Here is a 12008-nt window from a genome sequence, read left to right as displayed (position 1 = left end):
AAAATCAGCAGGAGGGGATAAATAATAACAATGAATACATTAAATATGGATATGAAAACAACAAATCAGAATAATGATGGATAATGATGGATAAATAAATGAAAAAAGGGGGAAGATGACAATTGACCAATATGACAAAATAAATTAATTAATTAATTGGGATCAGGACTGAAAGGACAATCATGCACAGCAAAATAAATAAATAAGAAAATAAAACCGATGTCAGTATATAAAGCCAATTGTGCAATATGAATAAGAAAGTAAGAATAAAATGGCATATTTTCTCATGTGTTCCTCCTGCTAGAATTGCACCAGCCCCAATGTATGTTTCAGTGCGAGCCTTCATCAGGGAGTGGCATCAGACTTGTAGAGGGTGTCATTTGAACTCCCCTCAGCTAATGAAAAATGGCCTGTCAAAAATCGTCACCGCTGATAATGGCGCAGGTGGTGGACGCCGTCAAGAGGCCGTTGTATCCCGCGCCACATCATTGGAGATGGGGCAGATTATGTGATGGCAACCTTGGCCCCATCAATGACAAAAGTGGGGGGCTGAGACGCGAGCCGAACCGCATCTGAGCACAGACGCGGCAGGAAATACACCAGCCCGACAGAAACCAGTGTATGCGCACCAGCAGAACACAGACAAAAATAAATAAGGGTCAGAGAGGAAAGGACTTAAGAAGTAGAGACTAAATGGAACCAGGATCTGCACATGGAAGGATCATTGGACAAGCAATTTGTTCTTTATGAGAAAGCGTTCTGCTAGGTATCTCTGGCGGTGACTTATCTCTTGGAAAACAAAAGGATTGTCAGTCCGAAGTTGGACATGCCGGATCCTTCTCTCCCCCTACATCATCTAATGGGAGACAGCTCAAAGGCCCCAACACAATAGATTGTTAGCGGGGCCAACCGATGTTAGTGTATAGGGGCCTTTAGAGACAGACACTTCTGGCTGCAGGTTATCTTCAGGGAAAACAAAAGGATCAAGCATTTCAATTCAAAATCCTGACTCTTCTCTTCCCCCGACATCATCTCTCAGGGGAGATTTGGGAGGTCTTTATCGCATAGTCAGTGTGCCCAGCGTGTGGAGAGGATTGAGGGAAGCAGGCACAATTCATGTACTAATGATAATTCTGGTGATGTATTCATGTACTGATGGTGTTTCTGGTGCTGTATTCATGTACTGAATGTGGCTCTGGTGATGTATTTCTAATCTGGTGGTGGTTTTGGTGATGTATTCCTGCACTAATAGTGCTTTTGGTAATGTATTTCTGTTTTATTGGTGCTTCTGGTGATGTATTTCTATACTGATGGTGGTTGTGATGCTGTATTCATGTACTGATGGTGTTTTTGGTGATATATTCCTGTACTGATGGTGGTTGTGATTCCGTATTTCAATATTGTTAGTGGCTTTGGGTATGTATTCCTGGGTTTGGTTCTGATTATGTGCACATGTAACAATCCATAGCTTGTCAGATAACTTGATACTTAGCCATGTTAATAAACTACTGTGCTGTCTGACAAGTTAAGAATTTCTATATCTGTATTTATGTTAGCAGCATTAAATATAAAATTAAGCACTGTAGCATTCCAGATCCTAACAGTGTGTATTATATTTATTGTCAGGATTCTTATCTGTTTGCCGGTTCCAACAGTCATCACATGACCACTCATGCGATTTTCATACTTACAGTCATGTGCCAACTAGTTTATTTTCCTGCTTCTCTCAACGTAGCAGGGGCTGTAGTTTTTCACTGAAGATTGAGAGAATTAGTAAGACTAGCTAGCCGGCACGTGACTGTATGTAAATCGCACATGAGCGGCCACATGACGACTACTCAAACCACTTAAGCTATGTATGGGGGGCACAAAACTGAATTTTTACTGCGGGTGCAGGAAAACCTGGATTCACCTCTGCCCTCCCCCATATTCTGCTAAAGCAATTGGGGCGGGCGCAGCACCGAGCTGTTACAGCGATACTTCAATCATGCCCTCTATTGAGTTGATAGATGTCCTGTTCAGCACGATCACAGGCTGAGTGGGACATCAGTTAGGGAAAGAGTGGGACATCAGTCAGTTTGTTCTTCAGTTATTCCCATTGTTAAGATGAATGATCAGTGCTGCATCCCACTCTGATGACTAATGGAGCGGGGCACATTGAGACTTAGATATGGAATCCTAACCTGATTCCCTTTAACATTTGCACCCGAGTGGCAGTGCACAACTCTATTGCTAGTAAAACCTTATAGAACTATACTCTATAGGTAGATCTTGCTTACCTGTTAAGACATTCCTAAAGATTGAAATTGCAACACCGAAAAGAAAAAGTCATGGAGTTATGGAAAACTCTGGAGCGATAGACATGTTAATGATATGCAAAAGATGAAAAAATGTAAGCAATATTTTCAAAACATTTCTATTTATTCAGTATTAAGTATGAGCCATATGCAGAAATACAGGCACTTACACACCATCAAGATCCGCTGCTGGCAGCTCTCTTTGCAGTTACCAATCAGTGATGTCCCAGATGTGCTCGATGGGAGAAAAGTCCGGAGACGCTGCAGGCTGAAGGAGCACGTTTAGGCCATGCAGGCTGCTCACAGTAGTACAATCAACATATGGCCTGGCATTTGTGTTGATTACAGCTCCTAGGACACTTTGAAGAAATGGAGATATCACTGGTTCCCCGACCAAATCAATGTAATAGAATAATAAATTGTAAATATAGAAAAAAAGAATATCCTGGTTTTAATTTGTAAAAGAAAAATGTAGGTGATGCATTCAAGCAATCCATTATTGATTAACTCATAAAACTTAGTTAACCACAACCCTGACCCAAGAAAGCTAATAAAAAAAACAAGAACAAATAGTCTCACCATAGGTTGAAGATTAGCAGATTACACACAATGTAATAATGGATGTCCCTTAACATCAGCAGAAGTGACAGACTCTGACTTTTTCACTATGGAGCTAAAGAAGATTGGATCTTTCTCTCTGTTGTTTCTTATTTTGTGTCTTGATTCGCTCCCCTATTCTAATGCTGGTAACCTACTGGTAATACCTATGGATGGAAGCCACTGGCTCAGTATGGTATCAATAGTAGAGGAACTAGGACAACTAGGACATCAAATTGTGGTGCTGGTTCCAGAAAGCAACCTGCATGTGAAGGCTTCGAGCAAGTACATCTTGAAGACATACTCAGTGCCATATACAACAGAACAACTTAAGGATGATCTCAGAAGATCTGCCAATGATTTTTTTACTGAGCTTCCCACCGTGAAAAGAATAGTTAAAACCTTTAAAAAAATAGCTAATATCAGCAACCTCCTCCATACAACATGCCGGCATCTACTTCAGAATAAAGAAGTTATTGATTACTTGAGAAGACAGATGTTTGATGCTGCCTTGCTGTCTCCTATTTTTCCATGTGGACATATTATAGTTGCACATCTAGGACTTCCATCTGTGAGTTTTTTGAGAAGTCTTCCATGTGGCATTGACCAGCAGGCCACACAGTGCCCAAGTCCTGCTTCTTATGTGCCCAGATTCTTCACCATCTACACTGATCGCATGAGCTTCTTTCAAAGGATAAAAAATGTGCTACTTCGGGTATTTGATGTCTTTCTTTGTGAGTTTCTTTATAATGGTTTTGGACGCTTAGCTTCGGAGTTCCTGCAGAAAGAGATTTCTATGGTAGACCTCTATGGCCAGTCAGCCATATGGCTCCTAACGTATGATTTTGTGTTTGAGTTCAGTAGACCAATAATGCCCAATATGGTCTTTATTGGAGGCATCGACTGTTCCAATAAGAAAAACCTGACGCTTGTAAGTACAATATAAAATAAGTGCCATACTGTTGTGCTTTCAACATTTGTTTCATTCAATAAAAATGAGTCTAGATAATGTGTGAAAACTATATGTGATATTAGCAGTAAGTGTAAATGCTGCAGAATTTGGGAAAGCTATGTGGTGCATAAGTCTGTTCCAGCATGGTTCTTATCGGCCAGATACATTGACAATTCAGTGTTGGAGGAAAATAAGGATCTGTTGGTGTATTTTCAGTATATTGAATCCTATTACTTTCTGTGCCATTAAGTGCCAATAAGGAATCTGATGGGAAATTAGGGGACTTGAAATAGGGGAATTCAGTGCTAATATCTTTTTGAATGTTTGCAAGCTTTTGTATGTCTAGCTTACAACCTGTCCCACACAATCAGTGGTGTAGCTTGATGCTAATGGGCCACAATGCAAAATCTTTAAACAGGGCCCCCAACTATCACAGGTCTTTACTATTGTTGGTCTTCTGCTATGGGCCAAAGGGACCTTTTGGGTTCCAGCATTTGGATGCGGCTGCAACTCTTACACCTACTAATGCAAGATTTACTTTTTCTAAAGAGTTGTACACTACTTTTATATTGATAACCTATCCTGCGGGATATCAGATCAATACCAGATTGATGGGGTTGTGACCCCTGGCACCCCAACCAATTAGATGTTCTTAGAATTGGCAGCAGCTTGATATTATCAGTTGTGGTGTGGAACAGCACAGCTCCGTCAATGGTATAGTGGCCGCAGTTGGCCATTTATTCCAATTGGGCGGACGTGCAATACCTGCCGCGGCCACTATGCAGTTGACAACAGTGTGCAGTGCAGCTCTGCAACTGATCACATCTGGTCACCACCAGCATCGTGATCAGCTGATTGATGAGAGGTGCCGGGTGTCACATCCCCATCGATTTGATTGATGACCACTCCTAAGGGCAACCCCCAACGATTTTCACGACTATTCTCCAAAGAACTCATGGACAGTCCGGTTTAATTATTCTAAATAGTTAAACATTTATTAGTGCTGTTATGCTAACATTTATCACATGCGGCATTTTACATTACTGGGCATACATTGATAATACTGTATAAACATTGCTTTTTCTTTGTTATTCAGGATTTTGAGTCGCTGGTGAATAGCTCTGGTGAACATGGCTTTGTGGTTTTCTCTCTCGGATCGATGGTGTCTGATATCCCTATGCATAAGGCAATGGATATAGCAGAAGCATTGGGATCCATCCCTCAAACGGTAGGAAACGAGCTTGCAGCAATATTAATTTCTTTTATTATTTAAGCTAACAACAAAACAGGAGTTACACTTTCTGCGAATGTAATTTCTTAGTTTAGTATTGTCGGGATTTATGTGTCATGTTACAATGTTTACAATATTCTCTATCACTTATATTAATTGGATAATCTTAATCATAATGAACATTTCTTTGGTGAAATGTAACGATGAATAATCATTTCAGTGATACACCTGGGATTCTCCAGACTATTAGAAGAAAGATCTTTTAGTTCCTTGAAGCAATGTTCCTAGAAAGCTTTTCTTGTTTGCCATCATTATGTACTAAAATGTGTATGAGTGCATCACTGGAATTATAGGTTACAAGGCGATCCACTATCGTTCAGCCATTAATGTTTTTTCCTGGATGAAAAGGTATCCCTTATTCATAAGTAGGGAATAACTTAAGCTCTATTTAAACTGACTATTGTAAATGAGGGTTGTAAACAGGCTGCCAAACAGGCTTAAAAATGAATCTTGGCAGGACATAATCCGGTATAACAGGACTTGTGCCGCCGAGGATAATGGCAGCCTATGTGCACTGAAAGATCTATTACTGATCGTTCTGTGGGCATAGGAAATGTGGATGTCTAAACAAGCTATTAAATGCCTGCAGATCAGCAAAGAAGTAACTGATTGGTGGTTGTTTAATGCCGCAGGTCGGGTGGGGTAGACTCATCATTACTGATCACTGGAGGTCAGACGGCTGTGACTTCACGTGATCCCAAGAAAGAAGCTTCTTCAGAGCTAAGAGCTAATTGGAACGGAGGTCCAGCATGTGCACCACCACTCTATCCATTGTCTATGGGACTGCCACGTACATCGATAGACAATGAATGTGGAGTCCCTTTCTTGGGCAGATCATTTGAGATCCATCCCCATATGGATAGGGGGATAACTTTTAATCTTGGGGAAAAAAAACTTTATCCAACTTCAATAGAATATGTGTAGCAACCCTTAGGACATGAAAAAAACCATGGGGCTCCATAGTTGATTGCAAACTTCATTACAGAAGACTTCCAGGAGAGAACATGGTAACTCATGGACCCTCCATACAGCAGCACACAGAGCGCCTATGTAGTCAGGGTCATGTGCATGGCTTTACTTTGTGCATTATCCATGAGTGTATGTGCTAAGTGCTCCTATTTGTGGCAATGGATGTGTTTGATCATAGTGAATAAAATCCAGTGTCAATATACTGTACATGCAAACTACAATGGTTGCATTCATAATTCTAGGTTATCTGGAGATACACGGGAAAAGTGCCTTCAAACCTGGCAAATAATACCCATCTTGTGAAGTGGCTGCCACAGAATGACCTACTTGGTAAGTGTGTGTATAATACCAGTGGGATGCAATCCTTACATAGCCGGGTGCAGAAATATAGGTACGCTGCACTTGAATAAAATCCTAAACAGAAACCATAAGGTATTGCCATAATTCACTGCTTTTATATATTCAAAAATATGTTTAGATACGTTTCTGATTGTTATACAAAAAAGGAAACTTATGGAAAATGTTTGTCCACTCTTTTTCTCAATCTCTCATTACTTGCTTTATAACTTTTCCTTTATTTTGCAATAGTCCAAAGTTCAGAGTTTTAGGCTTGTCTAAATACTCAAGCTTATAGGTTATCCTTCTCATTTGTCTGGAGAGCTCCCAAGCTTCAACCATTTTTGATGTCCTTTTACTTCTGCAGAATCCTGCATTTCCACACATACTTTTTTTTACATTTTATATGATAGGCTTAAAAAAATCACTTCTTTATATTGAAATTTGAGCATGCTTCTGTGCTTTATGGTGGATTTATATTAATATTCTAAAGAATGAAAAATGACCTAAAAAAATAAAGAAAAGGACATAGTCACTTGATGTAGGATGAACTGTAATAACAAACATAGCCCCAGAACAGGATTGGCATTATGACTAAAGTAGCAATCCCTTTATTTTCCTATGCCTGGGTAATATAGTAATGCCTACTCTGCATGGGTCAACATGTCATAATATCCCTCTACCCCGAAGGAGCAGATAATCAAAATAAAAAGTAGTTTTTTTTATATAAATACCCACCGTTTTCTCAACTAACCTTCCATAATTCAATAGTGCAAGCAAATATAAAAGGCTTCTCCTCTTCTCCTGAACCGATCATTCAGTCAAAAATACGGTTAAAATCTGTTTTGCTAGACAGTACAGGCAGCCATCTTACTGATCGAATTACAGCTGCCTATTGAAGTATATAGAGCAGAGAGGAGAAGGGATGAGCAAAGTGAGAGAGAGGAGCAAAGATAAACAAACACAGAAGGAGCTGTTGCTTTTCTAGTAAGCATTTTCTCACCGCAGGGCTGGATTCACAGCTACACTGTTCAATACTATTGCCTAATATTTTTCATTTCGCCCTTGCTGCTTCTGAATGTTTGCAACGAAGACAGAAGAGCAGAAATCCTTCATGTCTCTATGTATTGTATATAGAAAAGATCATAGCAGCTATTCCCCATCCACTAGCTTGGAGACAACTGAAAATGATAGAGCCTTGAAAGGGGAAAACTTCGAAAATGAGAAAGAAGTCTTAAAATGGGCAGAAATATTTCTCATGTACTCAAGGACAGCTAATTCTGAAAAATCACCTGAGACTAAAGGTACCCTTTAAAGAGTTTCTGTTACAATAAAAAAACAACCCCAAACCACTATAATGTGCAGATAGCTGATATGGCTGTTTTTCACGGCGAGAAATTCCCTTTAACTTTTAGGCTATGTTCACACGTTGCATTTTTACAGCGTTTTTTATGCAAATTTTAAGCTGCGTTTTACAGTACCAGCAAAAGCTATGAAATTTAAAAAAATGTTATGCACACACATTAGTTTTTTTTCCTGACTGAATTGGAAATCTTTGGAATTCTACTGCAATTTTGAAAACATGCATGTTACTACTTTCAGCGCTTTTTTTCAGCATATTTTTCACCCATAGAAAGTAATGAGTAAGTGTAAAAACGCAGCAAGAATGCAACAAAAAGGCAACATGTTAACATAGCCCTAAGGTGTTGTTCTTCCTTAGGGTACAGACTTGTGGATCTTCAGAGCACATGCTCTGAGCTCTGTGAGGATTCTCTGGTACCGGTGCTGGAAGCAGGCAGTCATGTGACCACAAGTATGCAATTTGCATACTTCTGGCCACATTCCGACTAGACGTGTCCAGTCTCCCTCAATTTACTTGCACTGAATGAGGCCATGCACGTCTGGTCGACACATGACTGCATGTATGAAAATCTTATACGTGCGGTCACACCATCACTGCTGCTCCCAGCACTAGAATTGGAGAATTCTAACACACACCACACATGCTGCAAGGATTCACAAGTTTGCAGTCACATAGAGTGACTGCAGACTTGTATCCTAGGCCTGGACAACCCCTTTAAGAAAACCTGCAACATGACAATATTTCAGACAATTTGTTTATCTTTCCTCAGCACATCCTAAAGCCCGTGCCTTCATTACTCATGCGGGTTCACATGGACTCTACGAGAGTATCTGTAATGCTGTCCCTGTGGTCATGTTACCCCTTTTTGGTGACCAAATGGATAATGCTAAGAGACTTGAGTCCCGAGGAGCTGGAGTGACACTCAACGTCTTGGACATGACACCAGATGATCTTTTTAAAGCTCTTGACACTGTAATAAATAATCCAAGGTAAGCATGATATTAACAGTCAAAAGATATTCAAGACATTCCAGAGAAAATTTGGTATTCTGTAATTTTTCATGCAGCAGTTACTATGTAATAATACAATTGGAAAAGAAAGACTATTATTGCTATATTTATATTAAAGTGAGCTACTTTAAAAAAAAATACTTAGCTGTGCCCGTTAATTTCCCTCATAAATATCCCCATCCTGTTGCATCCACCTTAGGCTGATTTCACACGTCCGTATATTTCCAGTACCGGAAAAACCGGTCCCAGAGATATCCGTGCCCCGTGTGTCCGTGTGTGTCCCACATATGGCAACCGTGTGCCACCTGTGTGCCGTATCAGGATCACACATATTGGCACCTGGAAATCAGTGAACAATTTGTGCTGTTTGCTGAACACCGCTCTCATTATGGTTCCCTACCGGCGCTGCGATCAGCACCATCAGGGACACAATGATCAGGGTAATAGTATTCTGCTCCTGCAGTGTCCCTGTTTAAAAGTAAGAATAAAATAAAAAAATCCTTATACTCACCTGTCCAGAGATGTCCCCAGCAGTAATCCTCTGACTGCTGACGCCGAGAAGCCGGGGAGAATGAGCCACTCCAGCAAGCAGGCCCCAGAGCTGAGCTCAGAAGCAGTGTCCTGTCACTCACTGAGCGCAGCTCTAGAGCCACTAGCTGCAGCAGCTCATTTTCCCCGGCTCCTAGGCATCAACGGTCAGAGAATTACAGCGGGGGACACTTAGGACAGGTGAGTATATGGATTTTATTATTTTATTCTTATTTTTACACAGGGACACTGCGGGAACAGACACTACTACCCTCATCATTGTCCTTGCTGCTGACTGCATGCTTCAACTGTTTGGATGATGGCAAAGCTAGACCTGAATTCCTGGAGCCTTTCACTTCCTCCCTGCTGCTGTATGTTGTAGGAGCAAAAAGAGTGCTAACGCAGGGAATCACAAACTTTTTCTGTGCTTAGTGAGTGAACTTGTCAACTAATAAGGTCTTGTGAACATAGAACAACACTGATTCCTGTTGTGAGTGTATTAACAAGGAGAGAGAAGAACTGTCCAGTATAATGTGACCGAGAAGACTTTTAAGAACAGTGATCATGAAAGAGCTGCAGCTTTAATCTATCAGTGGGTCTGATACAAAAAAATATCACTTACAATATGCTTGAAAGACTAAGACTCCTATTCATTTCTATTGTAAAACCACTTTATTATTCATATGTTCAGTGTTTTGACTGTTTTCCACTTCAGGTTTTGAAAAAAACAGTGATAGGAAAAATTAAAGTGCACGTCACTTCTTTGAAGAGGCTCCTGATGGAATCTGCTCCAAACTAAGCACTGTCCAATCAAAAGGCTGCAAAATAAAATCTGCTTCAAGAAAAAAACTCTTCTAAAATGCTTCAAAAACTGCTTCAGGAAACAGAAATACTCCTCCAAAAACTCCCAAAAGACTCTATGTTTACAGATTTTTTTTGAGACAATCAAAAATGATTTTTTTTAAGCAGAAACTACCTTAGGAAATGCTCATTCTTTGGGGAGTTTTTGCAGGAGTTTTTTTTCCTGAAGCTGTACAGTGTTCCTTGCAGCATTTTGATTAGACAGTGCCTAGTTTGGATAGATTTTCTCCTTCAGGACCCTTTTCAAAGAAGTGAAATGCACTTTCTTCCAAACATTTTTCAAAACCTCTTAAGAAAAAAAAGCTAAAATAAACTCCTCAGGTGAACAACAAAGTGGATTTTGCATAGAAATTAATTAGAAGAGTTTTCCAGAAGTTTTTAAGAATTTTAAGAAGGATTTGGAAAAAAATCAGCTACCCCAAAAAATCTGTGTGCACATACCCAAAGAAAGATAATTGTATGTGATGTGTTTTAAATGCCAACATACCAGTTGAAGATACTTGTGGAAGAATGAATCGGTCACTTTTTTTTGCGGCTTCACGACTTTCAAAGCCTGAAGCGGTTAAAAGAAGTGACAAAAGACTAAACATATGCACAGCAAATCATTTTGACATTGCTGTGCATATATCTATTCTGTTTGGCGTATTCTTAGCGCTTTTTCAGATGAAATCTGACGTTGTGTGCACATACCTTACAGAACAATTCTAGAAAAACATGTTTCTGACCATCTCAAAAAAGCTATGTGTTCATACCCTACTGTTACAAACTATTATAACCTGTTCCATCTCTTTCTCATTTTTTTTCAACCTTAGCTACAAAGAGAACATTCAGCGATTGTCCACTCTGCACCTTGACCGACCAATCCATCCCCTGGACCTTGCAGTTTACTGGGTAGAATTTGTCATGAGACACAAAGGTGCACCCCACCTACGACCAGCTGCTCATGACCTGAACTGGATACAGTACCACTCTCTAGATGTCTTTGGCTTCCTCCTTGTCGTGCTCGCCACCATACTCTTCATCAGCTTTAAATGTTGTGCATACACCTGCAGACGATGCTGCGGCAGAAAGTCTACACCAAAGTCGAAATCCAAAAAAGAATAGGTCATCCATTTATAGAATCACTAGCATTGCTGTAGCTTTATTGTATGTTGGGGCTTACGTAATGTGAAATAAAGAAAATAAAAATGTTTTGTCTTTTACATTTAACAAAACTGCTCTTGAAATTTGACAGAAACTTTGAAGCAAAAAACTTGCAACCTACCTTCTGAACAAAGCAATTAAAGATAAAGCCCTTAACAGACTGACTCTTGAATTTTTTCTTCCTGATTGAGCATGAATTTCCGTGTTAAAAAGCCAAATGGTTACAGCACTTTTTTGTAGGTTTGCCACTGTGGTAGTCTAGTGCAGGAGCCTGATATCATCAAGTACCTAAAATGCTTGTTTTTTTTTTGTGTGTTTTTTAAAAGTTTTTTTCTTTCCACCAGAAGCTTTTCCTGAAGCAGTTTTCAAGAGTTTTGGAAATGTTTTTTTTGTTTGTTAGTGTTTTCTTTTGTTTTGTTTCTTTGCAACCTTTTAATTTGACAGAATCCAATGCAAACTAGACACTATCAGGATCTGCGTCTGAAGTCATTCTCTGTCTGGAGGATACTTCTTATTATTGCATTACATTGATGGCTTACTGATAACTTCTTTAAAATCGTGCACATACAATCGTATGGTTTTGAGGTTGTGATGCAGCAGATTTTGCTGCCTGGTTTACACACAGATTGGTTGTATCTTTTTCCCCTGACATCTTTGAGAA

The 12008-nt window shown here is 39.7% G+C and overlaps 1 protein-coding gene across 6 annotated transcripts in view; it reads left to right on the top strand.

Annotated features, from left to right (window-relative positions):
• The window catches only part of LOC141161631 (UDP-glucuronosyltransferase 1A1-like), a 133177-nt gene extending 121669 nt beyond the window's left edge, over window positions 1–11508 (top strand). For 5 of the 6 annotated variants that reach the window (XM_073646728.1, XM_073646726.1, XM_073646724.1 and 2 more), the window contains exons 2-5: window positions 4943–5074; window positions 6349–6436; window positions 8575–8794; window positions 11017–11508. In XM_073646728.1, the coding sequence (XP_073502829.1) occupies window positions 4943–5074; window positions 6349–6436; window positions 8575–8794; window positions 11017–11308 (732 nt within the window). In that variant the 3' untranslated portion in view covers window positions 11309–11508. Of the gene's footprint in view, window positions 1–2925; window positions 3826–4942; window positions 5075–6348; window positions 6437–8574; window positions 8795–11016 lie in introns of those variants that run through there. The other variant, XM_073646725.1, reaches the window with a different exon arrangement.
• Window positions 11509–12008: the final 500 nt, after the last annotated feature.

The sequence above is a fragment of the Phyllobates terribilis genome, unplaced genomic scaffold (assembly GCF_046119375.1).
Source record: "Phyllobates terribilis strain yellow unplaced genomic scaffold, ASM4611937v1 Scaffold_9__5_contigs__length_417890890, whole genome shotgun sequence".
Lineage (NCBI taxonomy): Eukaryota > Metazoa > Chordata > Amphibia > Anura > Dendrobatidae > Phyllobates > Phyllobates terribilis.
This window is presented reverse-complemented; position numbering and strand designations above follow the sequence as displayed.